Source organism: Arachis ipaensis, chromosome B4, assembly GCF_059453495.1.
Source record: "Arachis ipaensis isolate K30076 ecotype BB chromosome B4, ASM5945349v1, whole genome shotgun sequence".
Taxonomy (NCBI): Eukaryota; Viridiplantae; Streptophyta; class Magnoliopsida; order Fabales; family Fabaceae; genus Arachis; species Arachis ipaensis.
The window spans coordinates 37,017,800-37,037,931 of NC_142439.1; the positions used below are offsets into that span (position 1 = coordinate 37,017,800).

Below are 20,132 nucleotides of genomic sequence, written 5' to 3' on the forward strand. Positions count from 1 at the left end.
GGGAAGCAGCAAGCTTCTAAAACTAGCAATAATATCATATCAGCGCTGAAAAAAATGCAGAAGCAGCTCCCACACTTTTGCATTACTACTTCCACCATTCTCATTCTCATTCTCATTCTCATTCTCATAATGAATCATTCATTTTCATTCCAATCTCAGATCTGATTTCGCACCTCTTCCAACAACTCAATCATCTTCTCTCACTGTAAGTTTTCTCATCTGTCTCTTTCTCTCTTATTTTTCGGGAAAAATGTGGAAAGGGGAAAGTCTTTTCACTCACTCTCTCTCAATTGATTTTGGGTCCTTCTAAAGCAAAATGCTTCTGCTTTTTTTTTTTTTTTCGGTTGTGCTTGCGTTACTGCTTTTGCTCTGAAAAACTCTGGTTCATTTAATTTGTGAGTTAGTTTACTGTTTCTAGCACCTCTTCTGCTGATCAATGTTACAGTTCGTTCAGTCAAAGGAATCGAGAAACTATGGTCAGAAATGGGAAATGGGATTAGGTTTTTTTTCTTAGTAAATTGTTTTGCTTATAAACTAAAAAAGGAAAAAAAAAATAGAAGTTTGATGCTTTGAACTTACTAATTTAGCTGCCTCAAGAATTGTGTTTGGTGTGATCCTGCTGGCTTCTAAGCTCATTCTTTAATTATTTTTGTGGTGTTATATATTTATTTGCTTATTTTTGTTTTGGGAAAATAATAGGTGTGGACTTTAGAATTTCCAGGGAATTTTGAAGTTATCGTTTTAGATTTGAGAATTTTTCTTAAGAGGCCCCATTTTATTATTTTTTTTCTTGACAATTATTTTGGAATATTGTGGAATTGTGAAGTGAGAGAAGCTTTGGTTAGTGGTGGTGATTTTGTATGGATTTGATTCTGGAACGCTTGATGTGCAGAAAAGTTTGTGTGTAGTGGTGACTATTGGTTCATGGCAAGGTCAAGGCAAAAGTTTTCGAATCAGGATTCTTCGTTGTCGCCTACCGCTGCAAGATCGAGGGAGTGGGATGGTCCTTCTAGATGGACTGACTATCTAGGTACCGAAATCAATTCTCCATTGTCATCTACCAGCTCCAAGAATTTCTACAATGATGCGCAGTCCCAGACCACCACGCCGTCCCAGTCCCATAAGGGTCTTAACATGCAGTGGGTGGTTCAACTCACCGAAGTTGCCGAAGGTCTTATGGCTAAAATGTATAGGTTGAACCAGCTTTTGGATTATCCGGATCCCATCAATCATGTATTTTCAGATGGGTTTTGGAAAGCTGGTGTATTCCCCAACCATCCTAGAATCTGTGTGATGCTCTCTAAGAAATTTCCTGAACACTTCAGCAAATTGCAACTTGAACGTGTAAGAAGTGATGTATGCTGTGCTTTGAATTTTGTGTATTGATCAAAACCTCCATGGGATTTCCTCATTTGAGAAGAAATGGCTGCAGATAGATAAGATTGCTTGGGATTCAATGCAAGATCATGCAGAACTTCATCTACAAAGCTTGGAACCTTGGGTGCAGGTGTGATTTTCTTTCCTTTTTTTTCCCATTTGGTTCCCCCTTTCATATCTGACAAGTTATTACATGAATAATTGTCGATTAAAGGCTTAAACATTCCATTGCATGCCCTCATCTTAATTCTTACCTGACTAGCTTGACTTGATTGAGGTTTGTTAAGACTTGCCAAATTCGACTTGTCAATATCTTTTTTACTCTACTAATTTGCACGAGTGAATAGGACTTTGGACATTTGTTATTCGTTGTAGCTTTTTCTTTCTCTTCATTTTTTTTAAAGTTGTGTCGGAGGAAAGGTTTGGAGAGAGTGAAAGTGAAAGATGAAGCTTATACCTAAGTCTATAACCTTTAATTAGACTTCAATGCGATAGATTTGTTACAAGTCCCACATCTCTCAAGGGATATGGTCTCTAGAGTGTTTATAAGTGTGAGACGTCTTTCACCTCTTGTGCTAGTTTTTGAGGTGAGTTAGGCCCATTCAATTCTAATAAGATTTATAGGTTCCACCATCGTTATGATTTGTGATTGTGACCAATAAATGATCCGTTGGTGTAATTTTATGTGGACTAAAACTTGCTCACCTTTGCCATATCGTTTAGATTTCCAGTTCAACTGTATGTTCCCTGAAATAACTCAGCAAGCATTGTGTGTAACAGTTACTTCTTGACTTGATGGTGTTCCGTGAACAAGCTCTGCGGCTTATATTGGACCTGAGTAGTACAGTAATTACTTTGTTGGTAAGTCTGAATATTGTTTCTTTCCTTCAACATGAGTTGCTCTGATGTTGAATGGATTTTGAAACTAGTTTTCCCGTACACACATAATGTTATATGCAATGACATCAAACTTTTTCCTACAAAACCATTCAATTTTTACCCGTTCATGTGGAGATGGTACTTTAGTGTATAGTCGTAGTGTATGATAGAATTCTTAGCATTTGAAATAAACTAATAGCATAATTACTGCATCATTTTTGCAGCCCCACCAGAATTCTCTTATACTACATGCATTTATGGATCTCTTCTGTTCCTTCGTGCGGGTCAACCTTTTTTCCGAGAAGGCAGGTGTTTCTTTTCAGTCATGAACGAAAAAGCTATATCGTTATTGAAACCTCCCCCCCCCCCCCCCCTCTCTTCTTTTTTCCTTTTCCCAATTATACATCGGTGAAATTATATCTACACTAATGCTTTCATAACAGATTCCAAGGAAGATGTTGCTACAGACGTATAACATGCTACATGCAATGTCAAGAAATGAGCGGGATTGTGATTTTTATCATCGGTAAGATATTTTTATTACATTTTCATATATTATCATCAGTTTCTGGTAAAATTTGCAATTTATAGGTGTGCATGTATATGCACATTCGGGGGGAATTTCTCTCTTAAATATGCTAAGAGATAGAAAGCTTTGCTTTATTGATAACTTTTTTTTTTCTTAGTTCATGTTTTTGGAAAGGATCTCATATCCGTCTTTATCCTGATATTCTTTCTCTCTTTATGTTATTATAGTTCGTATTTTACAAAAAAAAAAGAGGGAATACACAAACATAACCTTTTTTAATTGTATATCTATTTTCTGAGAAGAATTCTTTTGTTTTTGGTTGAGAACATGGGAAAAAACTTCTCAAAAAAAAAAAAAGCAGACAGGCCTTACACATGTAATTATGCATTACATATGGAAAAGGGTAAAGATGGTTCGGCATTTCTAGAAAGGGTATTACTCCTATACTAGTCAGTTTTGGGAAATGGTGGGGGTGTCATTGTCGGGAGTTGATGATTGATGGACTTAATTGGGAAAAGTAAGATCTATGAGACAAAATTAGTTAAGGATCATAAAAGTGGACTACACTAGCTCTATTATGCAATTCTTTCATGATTATTTAAATCATGTTTTTTCTTTACACGTAGTTTGAAGGAAATAAATGTTAATTTCTTCGTTTCTTATGTTTATTTCTCTACAGCTTGGTTCAATTCATTGACTCTTATGATCCCCCACTGAAAGGATTACAAGAAGACCTAAATTTTGTGAGCCCCCGTATTGGAGAGGTTAGTCGCTTTCTTTTGTGTGTACTGAAAATTTCTAATTGGGATAGGATTACAAGAAGACCTAAATTTTATTTTATTTTATTTTTTTATATTTTTCCTTTCTTTGTTATTTTGTGTAACTGAGTCTGGTAAAAACCATTGATGTAGGAACTTTCCATTGCTTACTTATAGTCTTCCATATCCATTATGATTTTCATCCATGATGAGTCTACATCGCCTGTTACTCATAACATTTTCAAAAGAATGCAAAATGTCCTCAAATTCAATAGGAAGATTAAACATCTTAGCACTGTTTTATGTATACACATCGTATTATTTTTGTATGAAGAATTTGTTTTTGTTGGTTTCCTTTATGGATGAATACATGTGATTGCATTTGGAAAACTGTTAATATACTGCAATTGACAATTTTGATATCATTTTTCAGGTACTAGAGGCTGTAGGCCCTATTATTTTTCTATCAACAGACACAAGGAAACTTAGAAATGAGGGGTTTTTAAGTCCATATCATCCCCGATATCCAGACATTCTCACAAATTCTGCCCATCCCATGGTAATGTTAAATTTTCAAAACATATTGATACTTTATTCTTAAAAGATAATTATTTCTATAACAAAACTGTGTTCTTTTACCATTCAACGTGCAGAGGGCACAAGATCTTGCAAATGTAACTGCATATCGAGAATGGGTATTATTTGGGTATCTTGTATGTCCTGATGAGCTGCTTCGTGTCACTAGCATTGATATTGCTTTGGTATGTTCCATGCTTATACAACTAACTTAGAGATGTGCCTGACAGTGTATGTTAAGATGGAGGTCTAATGCACTTTACTAATTAGTTTAATGCGAGCTTCTGAGTTTACCGTTTTTTCAAAAAAAAGTTTGATGTTCTTTCATCCAAGTTATTCAAATGAAACGTCATTATAGCTAAAACAATATTTTACACTTGAATTATTGGAGTTATGCCAAGTTTACTTAATTTCTGGTTGCTCATGGCATTTCAGGTTGTTTTGAAGGAGAACCTAGTGCTCACGTTATTCAGGGATGAGGTAAATTTGAAATATTGGCTTTCAAATATTGTCTTTTAACTGCTGTAACTGACAATTTGTAATAATCAACATACAGTACATACTCTTGCACGAGGATTACCAGTTATACGTTCTGCCTCGAATATTAGAATCTAAGAAGATGGCAAAATCTGGACGTACAAAGCAAAAAGAGGCTGATTTGGAGTATAATGTTGCAAAGCAGGTTGAGAAAATGATAAGGTATATTCAAAATACCTGTGTAAATATCTTAAATTCTAACATAATCAGGGGAACTATTTAAATTTGTAGTACTTCTAAATCCTGAATCCCATTGAGAAAATAATGTGCTTAAAAATTTGGGGAAGTGTACCATTTATGAGTTCTCGGGGTGATTTTATAAAGGGTTGGGATTATCAGATTTTATATTTGGGTTGCTTTATTTTGGGTTCAGTGGTTTTATCAGCCTCTTTATCGTGTTTGACAAATTCATTTGCATGTAATATTGCCGTTTGATATTCAGAGGGAATGGAGTGCATACTTTGTTGTTACTTGTGGTATATAATGCACATGCTTCTGGCTTGCCTTAATTTATAATTAAAGCAGACACTGTAGCTTTCCAAGAAACAACAGGACAAAGAAAACGAAAGCAGAAGAAAGAATGTAGTTGTCTAAAAGTTTTCTTTTCTTTTGTTTTTTGTTTTTTGTTTAAATCTATTTCTAAAAATCTTTTGGATGTAATTGCAGTAGTAAGATATCTGTGAGTATACTTTGATTTGATACTAACACCCCTAGGTGAGGTCAGATAAATCTAAAGACAAACGTCAATTATTAGGTTCAAGTGCTCAACAAATTACGAAGTACTTGTTGGAAAAATAAGTGGCATTTTCAACTAAAATGTGTATACAAGAGGTGACTGTGCCATGTTAAGGAATAAAATGTAAACTACTTTTCCAAAAGAAAGTTAGCATTACTACAAGAAAGCACTTCTGCAAATCTGATGTGTGCACACATTTTTTTCCATACTTTCATATTCTTCATATTTATTTGTTTGTCTTCATTTTATTTTAATGTGTATGGCATAATAACGGTTAACAGTGTTAAACACAAAAATAAATGAATTTTTCAGCGAAGTTCATGAACAAGCAATATATTCCTGTGATGCCATACATCGTGAAAGGAGAATTTTACTGAAACAAGAAATTGGAAGAATGGTGCTGTTTTTTACTGATCAGCCCAGTCTATTGGCCCCTAACATTCAGGTTCTTTCTATTAACATATTTGACATGTATACAGATTGACGAGTGTATCTGACATTTGTCTTACATTCTTAAGATGTTTGGTGGCCTCACGATGGCATATTATATTTTGTCTCATTCCTGGAAATTTCAGCCCTGTACCATGTTCTTTCTATAACTTTGAAATCAGTTGTGTATTTTGTTATATTTTCATTTTTCTACAGCTATTTAAGATGACTTGTTTGTGAGAGGATGTAATCTTTCATGCAGATGGTGTTTTCAGCATTGGCTTTAGCACAGTGTGAAGTGATATGGTATTTCCAACATGTAGGGATTGCTTCTTCAAAATCTAAAACTACTCGGGTGGTACCAGTGGACATAGTAAGCATTTGTTCTTTATTTCCCTTATGGTCTTTTCTGCCTAACTACTGGCCTCTTGCAAACAACCTACCAAGGAAGATAGAGTTTACTGTGGTGAGAGGAAGAAGAACAAGGACTACATGTAATGAAGGAGAAAATAGAAAATACTCTACTTCGGTGGATTTGTTTGCTGGATGGATTGTAATTGGGTGAAAAGTTTTTTTATTCTTTATTACTTGTTTTTATTTTTCTTTCAGTGTATTGTTTGAATCTATTGATAAGATGATTGTCTTGACTTCAAAGTTTCATGGTCATGTTACAGGACCCAAATGACCCAACCATTGGATTTCTGTTAGATGGAATGGACCATTTATGTTGCTTGGTGCGCAAATACATTGCAGGTTAGATTGATTTTATGTTTACTAACTTCTCCTATGTTCAGGGAATATAATATCTAACAAGTGTTTTGCATTGTTGTGAAAGAATGTTATTCGGTACAATGTGCACTCACATTCCAATGTTATTGATACCCTTAAAAATGTCTGCATTCTGCTCTAAGCCTCTAACCAGGGTTGTCAAATCCACTAAATCTACATACTGTCAAGTCGTAGGCATGTAGCCTCCATGTTTTATCATAGCTTTCATAATGAATCTGAAATGGTGGCTGTTCCATAGTGTGGGATCTCACCTTTTCTCTTTGGCAAAAGTTTTTCTTTTGTTATTATCTGGTTCTAGCAGTAAAAGAAAAGAGAACTCCCATATTGGTGACAACTATAGGGTGTGTTGTTGCATGTTTAAAATTGTAAAGGAAAAATGCAGTTATTCTTTTCATGGAGACTTTGCTGTTAGTCAAGAGTTGTCAGTTCTGAATGGTAGAAGTTGGGATATGTCTCTGGTATGGAAGCTTTGACTTAGGAATCAGATATTAAATAGTGTAAAAAATTCCTTGACAAGCTGTTTTCTAACGAATGATCCATGATTTTCTTTAATATATTAAATTGTATTTTTGTATTATAATTGATACTTTGTATGTTCTATATGCAACTCTTAGTTACTACTACTAGTGTTGCTTTCTCCTTTAACTTTCCGTGTAACTTTTACCTTAATCTTTTTGGAATTTCCCCCTTATTGCAGCAATTCGTGGTTACTCACTGTCATATCTTTCATCATGTGCGGGAAGAATCCGCTTTTTGCTGGGGACCCCTGGAATGGTAGCACTTGATTTAGATGCCAGCTTGAAAGGACTTTTTCAGCAGATAGTCCATCACCTTGAAAACTTACCAAAACCACAGGGTGAAAATATATCTGCTATAACTTGTGATCTATCGGTATGTTAGAAACCCTTGTGGACCATTTTATAATAATCTTATACATAGGATATATGCCTTCTATTCATAAGCTTTGATATAAATTTACTTGCATTGAACTATTCATCACAGTTGTGACTTTCCATTCAATAATTTTACATGTCATTTTGCTTATAATAAATCAAGTCACTGTTATGACAAAGAAAGCTAAGTTCTGAAATCATGCTAGTGAGGGCTGATTCACACAAAGATTGTCAGTTCACCTTTGCTCTTCGGTGCCAGAATCATAGTTTATAGTTTTCTGAGTCCTTTATGCTGTTATAGTTATTAATAATTTTATAGTTTTCTGACATGTACCCATTCTTTCAGGATTTTCGAAAGGATTGGCTATCAATTTTATTGATAGTCACCTCATCACGTTCTTCTATAAACATTAGGCACTTGGAGAAAGCTACAGTTTCCACTGGCAAAGAAGGCTTATTGTCTGAGGGGAATGCTGCTTATAATTGGTCCAGGTTTTTATCCTGGTTTTGATTTTCTTTGCACCGCTATTCTCTACGTACAAACAAACGCTAAAACAAATCAGGATGATATCTGGTTTTCTTTTGATGCAGATGTGTAGATGAATTGGAATCCCTACTTTCAAAGCACGGTAGTCTTAGGAAGCTCTATTTCTACCACCAGCATCTAACTGCTGTGAGTGTCCCCACTCTGCCTCCCACATAACTTATTTCTGCAACTTGATGTTATATATCATTTCTTTCATTTTAAAACCCAAAGTATTTTCCTATGAAAGGTTTTTAGAAATACTATGTTTGGTCCCGAAGGACGGCCTCAACATTGCTGTGCTTGGCTTGGTATTGCTAGTAGTTTTCCAGAGTGTGCATCTCCTATTGTTCCAGAAGAGGTAAAACCAAAGCCTCCCTGACATTCTTCTACTGTAATTGTTTAGTATTGACCAAAACGTTGAAATCATTAACTGCAAGTTGCAATGCAGTTGTACTTCGTTTTACTTCTATGGTGTGATATTTAGCTACTGTATTTTTGCTCACATGAAGACGTGGTCTGCAAATATTTATGATTTATATTTCTAACTTTCATTTTTTTTTTAAATAATAACAAAAGAAAGAATTGCATTAAGGTATTGACTACTGAGGGAACAATAGAGAATTTCATTTATGTTAATATGTAAGAAACCTGGTCACATCTAAGAGAACTATTAAGGGAGATAAACTATTTTCCTTAAATACAACATCAAACATCTCATACTACTTGATGTGGGACTTTGGGAACCCCATTATAACCAAGTCCCTAACAAATTACCATTAATGTCCAATCTGTGACTGCCTTTGTCCAATTTGAAAAGATGGTAGAATCTCGTCTTAAGTGGTTGGACATACGGGAAGAAGATTGACATAGCATCCGATTAGAAGGGTAGATCAAATAGAAGATAGACCAGTGGTGAAAGGTAGAGGAAGACCTAAAAAAGACTATATAGGAGGTGGTCAAAGGGGATCTATCTAAAATTTTTCATTATAAACATGATCTATGATAAGACACAATGGCGTTGTTTGATCCATGTAGACATGTAGCTGACCCCACCTAGTGTGATAAGGGTTTGTTGTTGTAATAAAAATGAAGAATTGCTTTATTGCGAAAAATAGAGTCAATGGCACCTAATGATCTTTTAGGAGTGGGTGTTTCACATGTCTGTAATGGTTGATAGTTCATACAATTGTTGCATTTATAAAACATGGCTTATTGTTAATCTTACTTCAAGGTAATGAATAACTCTGGTTCTGTTTGAATCTGTGTGGTTGCTGTGCATTCAATGTGATTGCAAATCCAAACTTCTAACAATGCTGGTCTCAAAAGTACAAAGCATATAGGTCAAAAATTGAAACTTTATCATGTAAGCTTCCTTGACAGAGCTGGGAAATATCAAATAAATGTGATCACTGTATTTTTGTCTGCAAGCAGGTTACGAAAATTGGAAGGGATGCAGTTCTTTACGTTGAATCTTTGATTGAATCCATCATGGGAGGATTGGAAGGACTAATAAATATTCTTGACTCTGAAGGAGGATTTGGTGCACTAGAGAATCAGGTAAACAATTTTGTTTGACTAGTTAACTCCATTTCAGAAAACTGACTGTCAGATCCATTTCAGCTTCTGCCAGAGCAAGCAGCTTCTTATCTGAATCATGCATCAAGAGTTTCTATTCCATCATTTAAATCTCCAAAAGGAGCAGCTGGCTTTCCGTTACCTGGACATGAGAGCCTACCTGAAAATAATAGTTCTATCAAAATGTATGACACTGTAAACCATTTCCAAATGTATTATGTATAGCAACATATAGATTTTTAATGTCGCTGATTTATTTTTAATGTCGCTGATTTTTCTATTGACAGGTTAGAAGCTGCAATGCAGAGGTTGACTAATTTGTGCTCAGTCTTAAATGACATGGAGCCTATATGTGTTTTAAACCATGTCTTCGTTCTGAGAGAGGTTAGGATGGATCCTTGTTTTGTTTCTCTTCTTTCCCTTACTGAGATTTACTTATATGTAGAACAATCTAGGTAATGCTATAAGTTGCATAAATGTTGGTTGGTAAGAAATCTATGATGGAACTACTACTTTTGGGAATAGTTCTAGCTTTTTAGAGCTCCTATACAGATAAACTGAAGTAGCCACAGTGACATAGATGCTTGGTTGTTTCAATCTGAAGATATCGAAGCATTGGAAAAGCTTGGTAAGGATATTGGTTCAGACAGCATACAGATAATAGAATAGAATAGTAAAAAAATAATGTTTGATCTTGAAACATATAACTATTAAAAAGATTCTTTAACCGAGTAGAATTGCTGATTGTGAATAAAAAGGTCTCACTTGGTAACTATACAATTTAATCTGGTTAAGGTTACTCGTGGGAATGAGAGTCAAGGAATTATTTTCCCCCATCCCCCCCCCCCCTCTTTCTCTCCTCTTTTTTCCTTCCTCTGTTCGAGAGAATCATGTTCCAGAAATATTTTGTTCAAAACAAAATTTGAATGACATCAACATTCCTCTAGTTACGTGTAGAAGTACAGTGTATGAAATCTCGCATTTAAAACTGTCTAATTGTGATAATAATAATAATAATAATAATAATAATAATAATAATAATAATAATAATAATAATAATAAAAATGCATGGATTAATCACTGATGATAATTATTGGACACTGGTTCGATATGCCTCTTCTAAAGGATATACACTTCAGAGAGTGAAGCGCATGAAATAGACCCTGATAAGGAAATCAAGGGAGTAGCTCACATCCATGTTCTGTTGTCCAGATGTTTGTACATGTGAAATCCTGAGCCATTGGTTTTCTCAACAACAGGAGGCAATGCTGTCTATACCATTGGAAGTATTGTTCTCATTTTTAAAGGTCCACAGCCAATATTGATTGCATTCAAGTAATGGATCAACACATTAAACCCAAGCCATTACACATTCACTCCCACTTTGTTTGTTGTACTGTTTCCAAACCAGTACATTCCTTCTGTTCTTATTTTCTTACTCATGCTTCTTTTGCAGTACATGAGAGAATGCATTCTTGGCAACTTCAGGAGAAGATTACTTAGTGTTTTAAAAACAGATAATGATCTTCAACGGCCTTCTGTTCTGGAATCACTGATTCAGAGGCATGTTAGCATAGTGCATCTTGCAGAGCAGCACATCAGCATGGACATCACTCAGGGTATTCGTGAAGTTTTGCTTTCAGAATCCTTTTCAGGGCCAGTTTCTTCTTTGCACTTGTTTGAGAAGCCAACAGACCAACACACAGGATCGGCCACTGAATCTGTATGCAATTGGTATATTGAAAACATAATCAAGGACATATCTGGTGCTGGTATCTTGTTTGTTCCAATCCATAAATGCTTCAAGAGTACAAGGCCTGTTGGTGGATATTTCGCAGATTCAGTCACTGATCTCAGGGAACTGCAGGCATTTGTTCGTATTTTTGGTGGCTATGGGGTAGACAGGCTAGACAGGATGCTAAAAGAACACACAGCTGCACTTTTAAATTGTATTGACACATCATTGCGATCTAACCGTGACGTCCTTGAGTCAGTTGCTACCAGCCTGCATGCTGGTGATAGATTTGAAAGAGAAGCTTCCATGAGGCAAATAGTTGATCTGGAAACTTTGATTGGTTTTTGTGTTCAGGCTGGCCTAGCCCTGGCTTTTGATCGGCTACTATCTGAGGCTTCTGGTGCTGTACTTGAAGAAGGTGCTCCCCTGATACATTCACTTTTAGCCGGGGTGGTTAAGCATCTGCCTGATGAAGTACCAGAAAAGGAAGAAATCAAGAGAATAAGATCAGTGGCAAATATTGCAGATGTGGTCAATGATCATGATTCTATTTGGGTGAGATCAATTTTAGAGGAAGTTGGCGGTGCAAGTGATGGGTCATGGAGCTTGTTACCATACTTATTTGCAACATTTATGACGTCAAATATTTGGTCCACTACCGCATTCAATGTCGACACAGAGGGTTTTACTAACAATATCCACTGTTTAGCCAGGTCAGTATGAATAATTATCCAAGCTATATGTTATTATCGTGCTTAATTTTTGTAATTATTTGGAGCTTGTATTTGCATAGCCGTAATCTGACCCAATGCTGTTGGAATTGGATTGACATACAACAAGCCTACATGTTATTCTCGTCTCTCTCTCTACCCCCCCCCCCCCCTCCTCCTCCCTCTTCTTCTCTTGGGGGTGGGGTTGGAGATCAATGTACTACGCATACTTATTTTGGTACCTTTTATCTGGCTCTAACCCCTTACAACTGAGCAGGTGTATTTCGGCGGTGATTGCCGGAAGCGAGTTTGTGAGATTGGAACGGGAACATCAGCACAGGTCGTCATTATCAAATGTGCATGCTAGCGAAGGAATGGATCCTGAACTAACAGGTCATGTGTCAGCTGAAGCAAGCATCAAGTCCACGCTGCAGTTATTTGTGAAGCTCTCTGCTGAGATCATACTGGATTATTGGAGCGAAACACATAGGTAAATATATCAAATTTTACGTTTAGGGATATGGTATTATATAATGTAGCAGCACGTCAAATGACTACTATAAGCTCTACATGATTGCTATATTTTGCCTGGAACGTTCTCATTTTGTAGTTTACTAAGATCTTTTTCTTTTTCGTGTTATTTTTATTTTTACATATTGGGTTATGTGCAGATCTCATCTTGTAGCACAGCTTATCTTCCTAGACCAACTCTGCGAGATCTCACCATACCTTCCAAGAAGCTCATTGGAAACTCACGTTCCTTACTCCATTCTCCGCTCAATATACAGCCAATACTACGCAGATACTCCATCAACCCCATTGGCAATACTGAATTCTTCTCCCCGTCATTCACCTGCCATCATACTAGCGCATGCTTCTCCTGTCTTAAGGCAGCCTCGCGGGGACTCCACACCTCAGCATTACACCAACGACTCATCCGGATATTTCAAAGGGTCATCATCACATAGCCAAGAACACATCTATGAGATTGATACCAGCAACTTAAGGAGCATGGACAACCGGCAGAGGAACGCTCGTCGCTCTGGTCCTTTGGATTATGGCGCTAGCCGTAATAGAGTCAAATCTGTTGAAGGGTCAACTTCTGGGAGTACTGGGCCAAGTCCACTCCCTAGGTTTGCAGTATCTAGATCTGGTCCGTTAGCATACAAGTAGTAATATTGTTTAAGATACTTCAGAAAGAGCTGGTAAATTATTCACCATTTGTTAGTGATCAGTTGTTCATAATATCATAAATCATCTAAGCAGGTTCCCACAAGTTTTGGCAAAATGTATATCATCATGTCATACTAAATGTTTCTTTTGTAGTAGCCTGGATAGTTTAAAATCAATGTCATATTAAGTCTCGTCTGTGCTAGTCAGAACTCGGAACCAAGTTTTCATGCTTTATCGCTTTGCTTTATTTAAGCCATTTCCTTGACATTTCGCAGGGAAAACACCTTAGAATCTGCATACTTTCCCGCTGTTTCACACATTGTTTTTCCAAAAATTTAATATATTTCAAATTAATTATCATTCTGAGACTTAAAAACAAAATATAAATTTTATGAATAAGAAGATTGATAGGTTATATTGCAAGTGAAATTATGTGAAAATACTTCATCCCTTAATCATTGTGAAGAAACTAATTAGTTGTACTTTGCTAGAATGCAATAGCTCTAAAAAATGTTACCATAAGCTAGCCACTGTTTGCAAAGTTACACAAAGTTGAAAGTTCTCTATCTCCACATGACAAAAGGTGAGATAATCAGCATCCTTGGTTAATACAATGTACCAACATATTCAACAATAAAAACTTTGCAATGCTATCTAACAATAATTTTGATCAACCTCCTCGCATATGTGCACCCAGCTCACCAAATTGATCATCAGCCTCAACTGTGTCCTCAGATAGCCGTACAGCATCCAGCTTCTGCTTCAGGATTTCAATGGCATTTAGCAACAACTGAGAAGCTTTTATGGCTCCAGTAGTTTCCACAGTGAATATAAAGCTATCCTGTTTTGCATTGATTTCTACAAGGCCGGGCTTCCCCATTGCTTCAGCTTTCTTGATGACCTCATCATCATAGGTGTATGCCTCGGCATCAACCACCATAACCTGTTAAATACTAGAAGCTTGGTTACAATAAACACCTTGATACAATTGTATCGTAGCAGTGAAAAGTTTGGTATTTTATGATATGTTGAATGAGAAGGAAGGATTCACCATAAAAATCAAACTGAACTTACAAATCAGTATGAAGAGCCATATATTAACAGTTCAAAGACACAACATTTTGTGCTTGATTCAATCAGTAAGACAGCACAATTACAATCATGGGTGATATCCTTAATCACTTAATCCCGACATTAGCATTTTATATATTGTTTTTGAAACCTATGGTTCATTATGCAATTGCTTGCTTAGAAACTGACTCGCCCTGATGCAGCAAATCCTTCACAATGTTTTTAGCAATCTCCTTGTTACTTTCATAATTCATACACTTGTTATTTTACATGCAAAATCTTCCTTGGAAGTACAACTTAGAATGATGCCATACGAAGTTGATTACTTTTCATTGGTCAAAATCCAGATTTGCTTTTGGCATGGCCATAAAAGTTTAAGTATAAAAAGCTCCCTAGAAAAACGTCCGTTTGATTCCAAAACAGAAAGGCAAAGGGATGAATGCAGACAAGACACTATATTCAAACACCACTTTAATCCAAAATAAAGGGAGAAACACTTTTTTCAAGGTGGTAGCTAGCTTCACCAAAATATAGACTTGAGTTGTCTCTAAGTTGCAGAATGTGCCTTCACTATGTGACTCTGTAGGCCTACATTACAATTTGATTCTGTAAAATAATGGAAGAAGAATTCCTAAGACCATTAGCAATTAATGTTTCCTCACAAGAAGCATCATGTAATCAATCTATCAAACCATCAAGTTACAAGTGCCAATCATTGATCCCATTGTGAAAGCAAGTAGTACATCTAATATTCTAATTCTAATTCATTGTTCTTTCCTACTTTAACATAAAAGATGCAGATGCATTATATTGTTCAAAGATGCAGCTTACAATATTAAGGATAAGCATATAATCACAAACTATATAATAAAATACCAGAGTCTAATATAAGCCTCAAACCAGCACTTTTAGGAAAATTCAAGAATCACAGAGCACATAAGTAAGATAAATTGATAACAGCAATTCTAGCATTACTAATGATATCAGTGAAAAGTGACCAACCTGTTGTGTTACTTGATCAATCTCGAAAACAGGGGTAGGACTACTTTCAACCCATTCTTTTTTCTCCTCAAGTGTCAAGCTCTCCATCAAATCCTCATTTATGTGAATCTCCGGCTCATACATGAAAGTAACAGTTGCAGCCGGTGACCACTTCGCATGATCTTTGCCAATCCCCTTCCTAGCAATTGCCCTCAGCTTCACCTCTTGACCTTTCCGCAACTTCACAATTGTAATCCCTCCCCTGAATTCAACAAACAAAAATAAAAAACCTCAAACCACCTAAAATTACACATCCAAGACCAAGATAGCTATGTTATTTCAATTCATTCACTTATTTATAAACACCATCCAGTTGATCTCAGGTATGAACGTAAGCGATGAAACTAGCTTAATTATTGCCTTCGGTAAAACAGATATCATCATAATTCAAATAACTAGGGACTTCAGTTACACAAGAATTAATCTATATATCAAAATTTTCACACCACTGAAATTCACACTTGCACAGTGTCACCAAATAACAATTTTCACGCAAAATGATTTTTGGAAAAAAACAAAAGGATCAATTAAAAACAATTACCAAAAAGTTCCTTCAATTTTTCAAGAAATGAGTAAAATAAAAATCACCTTGCCTAAAAGAAAAAAAAAAAAAAAAAGAAAACAACCCCAACTTGAAAACGAAAACACACATTTGTGCCTTTAAAGGGAATATAGGCATAAATTTGTATTCTTCCAATGCATCAAACACATTGAGGATTTAATAATTTTTTTTCTGTTAAAATTTTCCACATCTAATATCTAATATCCTTAACAAGTGCCCTAACTGCATTCGTTAGAAAAGAAAGAAAGAGAGGAATAAGAATACTTCTTATTGCCGCTTATGCCATCAGAAGCATCAATGGAGGCAGCAGATTCAGAATAATCAACAGGAACAACGGTGTGGTCAGAGCTGATGAGATCGGAGCTCGTAACATCTTGCGTCTCATCGTTCCTGCAAACAGCCATAAGGTGGAACTCGACGGAGCAAAACTCGCACTGGCCGTCGCCGTCACATGCGTCGCAGTCACGTGAGAAGCGCATGCTCATCGCCCGGTCGCTTGTGAGAGGGATCAGTCCGAGTCGGTGAGCGATGAACTCGTCGTTGAGTACGGACGAGTTCACCTCAATTTCGACGAGGTCGATGGCGATGGTTGGGACCTCGGCGATCATCACGCGCCGGAGCGCATTGGCGATGGAGGCGTCGGTGTCGCGGAGCTCGAAGCGCGCGTAGTCGTCCCTCAGCTCGCGGATCTTCACGCGCGGCATGCGGGCGTAGGATTGGCCTTCCATTGTTCTGGAAGCTTCTTAACGAAACCCTCACTCAGTCACTGTGTGGTCTTTGCTACGCAGAGTTCATAGTAGCAGCAAACGGAGTAGACAAGAGAAGTCGAAATAGGTCTTTTAAACCCCTCCCTCAAACCCCAAAGGATAATATGGTCATTTGATTTGTATGTTTTGTAACCAGAAGGATGGCTAATGAGTAATCGGTAATCACAGTTGTTTTCCTCAAAAAATAAAAAAGAATTAATACTTAATTAGTTCTTGAATTTGTGTTCGAACTTCAATTTAATTATTTTTTTTAGTTTTTAAATTTTATAGATGTGACATTGATCTAAGACAAGTTTTCGCATAATATCGTTAATGAAGTGCTGACATGATAATCAAACTGAAATTTATAAAATGACATTGTTTTAATTTTAGTGTTTAAATAACTTAAAAATAATATCCAATTACAATATTTTTTGGATTATTTGAGTGCTAAAATAAAAATAATATTGGTTTACAAAGTCTAACATCACATTCAGTTGTTCATATCAGCATTTTGTTAACGTTTGTGGATCGAAAATTATTCCATAACCAAGACTAATATAAGTTACATTTGTAGAATTTGAAGACTAAATAAAGACAATTAAAATTTTAAGACTTAAATTAAAACTCACGTGTAAGTTGAAGGACCAAATTAAATATTATTTTTATTTTTTATAAAGGGTAAAGGATTTTTTATTTAGCAAACAATTTTTTTATTTGATCCGAATTTTCGTAGAAACCTTTAGATAACTATTTAGAATGTACACATAAAAATTTGATGTAAAAATATATAGACTATTTGTTTTAAAATTAAAAAAAAAAACTCAATTAATCGCAAAAAAAAAAAGTTTCACTTCACGTTACATTATCAAATTATTTTAATAATAAAAATATTTTATTTTTTTAATAATAAACTTGCAAAAGATCTCATAAAATTATGATTTCTAAAAAATTTTTTTGAGAATATATATTTTTAATATCTAATTATTTTTAGAGTAAAGGACAAATACGTCCCTAACCTTTTTTTCTATGGACATTTTCGTCACCGAAGAATGGAAAATATATTCATGTCCCTGACCTCTCGGAGATATGGATATATTTACCCCTCCATTAAAGTCACTCCATTGGGCCTGACAGAAAAGACTGATGTGGCTCTCGTGACGCTGACCTGGCCGTTACGGGATTGATACGTGGGAAGGGCTTTTGAAAAGAGGACGAATTAGTCTCCAGGAACCAAAACGTCGCTATTTCTCCTCCAACCCTCGAAACACACCTTAATTCACATACGCAATACCCATAACACCCATGTATGAGTTTCTGAATTACTGAAAACACTAAAAAGGCAAACGTTCAGACTCCCTCCTCCTTGTTTCTCCCTCCAAAAATTGCACTACGTAGAAGAGCAATCGATGTGGGGTGAAGTTGCTATCGGAGGCAAGAAAGAAGGTTATTGTTGAGGTCATCACTGTCGTCTTCGTGAGAAGGTAAGATTGCCTTGCTTAGCGATGAAGTTTCTGTTATTGATGTATGTACTAAGGGTGAAGTCATCTTGTGTGCATATTGATAGTGTGTGTAACAGTGGTGCAATGTGGTGTAAAAATTGCTTTTAGAACGTCGTGTGTAGGACTAGTAGGAGGGATTGTGTTAGGGCAGCGGGGTTTCATTCATGAATTTTGAATCTATCCTAATAATGACACATAGTTGTTCGTTGATCAATTTCAGATGGTTGATATTTTTGTGGTGCCGGTTTTTCATCATGGAGGCAACTTCGTGAGAAGAAGTGATGGTGCCCTGATTTATCGAAATGGTAAGGAAGAGAGGTTCCTTGAGATGGACCTAGACTTTGCAAACTTCGGAGACCTTGTAACGTTATTTAAGGGTTTGGGATACCAGTCATACAAGACAGTATACTGGTATGATTGAACAAGTGCCGACATTGAGTCTGGGATGAACGTGTTAGATGGGGACGCAGGGATCAATGCAATGCGAGAGAACTTATTGAAGAACCAACTGTCTCTTGAATTCCACATATACTTTGATCACCCCGTTGATGCTCCAAAGGTTGTAGATGATGCTGGCAAGAGTGGTGATGACAAAGTGGATGTGGATGAAATTTCAGAGGAACTAAATACTTCCTCTTCATCGGATGACGGGTATGAGAGCACGGAAGATGTCTTGTATAAACCTCCACCAGCTAGGTTTGAGAGTGAAGGTACTGATTCTGACAGTAATAGAGGGCTGCTGGTGGCAAGAGAAAAAGAGGAATGAAAGGAAGAAAGAAGGTGGTGACCCCCAAGAAGCCGGTTGCAAAGGGGCAAGGGTTGAAGGGAAAATCTAAGATGGGAAAGAAGAAGCTGCAATATGGTGCGAGGGGGAATGCAAGAGGAGAAAACAGTGGGCACGCTAAAACAGGAGCAGGTGGTGATGGTGGGTTGCAGGAGGCTGATGGATCGAATGATCAAGGAGGTGGTGCCAATAGACCTGAAGTGGTGCCAGATAATGCAGTGGCAGGGGATTCTATGTCAGTGAAGTCCCCACAGAGCTTGAGAAAATCATGTTTGAGTACGAGTCCGAGGATTTGTATACATCCATATATCATCCTAGGATGAAGGTAACAGCCACAAATTTCCAGAGTTTGATGATGACTGTGCTCACGGTGAGGGTAGATTTGAGTTAGGAACGAGGTTTGCAACTATTAAAAGGTTTAAAGATGTGGTAAAGGACTCATTCATTACCAAGGGGAGGGAGTTGAAGTGGATCAAGAATGATAGGGAGAGGATCAAAGTGGGCTGTAAGGATGATGAGTGTCCGTTCTTGGTTCATTTGTTATACAAAAAAACCTTACAGTGTTACCAAGTCAAGATGTACCAGCCAGAACATACTTGTGCAAGGGATTTAGGGAGCAATGCAGCTAACCAGCATTGGATCAGCAGAAAAATTGAGAAGCGGATGGCTACCCAACAACACATGAACACAAGAGAGGCAACTGAATTCCTAAGAGAGGAATTTTCATCATCTCCCCATCCTAAGATGGTGTATAGAGCAGTAGTGGAGGCCAGGGATAAGATAATGAGAAATGAGAAGGAACAATACAAGAGAACGAGGGACAATTGTGAGCAGATTCTGAGTAGTAATCCAGGATCATCCGCAAGGCTGGAGGTCATGCCAATTCTAGAAGCCCCCCTGTGTTTGACAAATTATACATATGCTTAGATGCTTGTAAGAGAGGGTTCAAAGATGGGTGCAGGCCTTTGCTGCACCTGGATGTTTGTTTTCTGAAAACATATTACATGGGCTGGCTTCTAGCAGCAGTTGCGCAAGACGCAAACAATCAATTTTATGTTGTTGCATACGGGGTAGTCGGGGCTAAGACCAAGGATGCCTGAAAGTGGTTCCTGACTAATCTTCAGGACGACATAAGAGATGATGCAAATCACGGCTGGAACTTCATATCGGACTAACAGAAGGTAAGATGTACTCATTGTATAGT

General features: G+C 36.7%; 2 protein-coding genes across 2 annotated transcripts; one reads left to right on the top strand and one right to left on the bottom strand.

Moving 5' to 3' along the window:
• On the top strand, positions 1 to 13,431 carry GRL (transcription activator). The gene is made up of 24 exons (XM_016342754.3): positions 1 to 205; positions 893 to 1,344; positions 1,433 to 1,507; positions 2,158 to 2,238; positions 2,481 to 2,561; positions 2,700 to 2,782; positions 3,465 to 3,549; positions 3,977 to 4,102; positions 4,197 to 4,304; positions 4,555 to 4,599; positions 4,676 to 4,818; positions 5,705 to 5,837; positions 6,084 to 6,194; positions 6,496 to 6,574; positions 7,308 to 7,501; positions 7,850 to 7,995; positions 8,095 to 8,176; positions 8,277 to 8,387; positions 9,461 to 9,586; positions 9,650 to 9,789; positions 9,892 to 9,988; positions 11,061 to 12,052; positions 12,327 to 12,539; positions 12,721 to 13,431. Exons 2-24 carry the CDS (start codon positions 925 to 927, stop codon positions 13,220 to 13,222), a joined length of 4,173 nt encoding a protein of 1,390 aa, XP_016198240.1. The 5' UTR covers positions 1 to 205; positions 893 to 924; the 3' UTR covers positions 13,223 to 13,431.
• Positions 13,432 to 13,705: 274 nt separating this feature from the next.
• Positions 13,706 to 16,786, bottom strand: LOC107639270 (DNA-directed RNA polymerases II, IV and V subunit 3). Its single transcript, XM_016342753.3, has 3 exons — positions 16,161 to 16,786; positions 15,296 to 15,536; positions 13,706 to 14,165 (listed from the first exon to the last, which is right to left on the bottom strand). The coding sequence occupies exons 1-3, from the start codon at positions 16,622 to 16,624 to the stop codon at positions 13,893 to 13,895; spliced, it is 978 nt and encodes a 325-aa protein (XP_016198239.1). The 5' UTR covers positions 16,625 to 16,786; the 3' UTR covers positions 13,706 to 13,892.
• Positions 16,787 to 20,132: the final 3,346 nt, after the last annotated feature.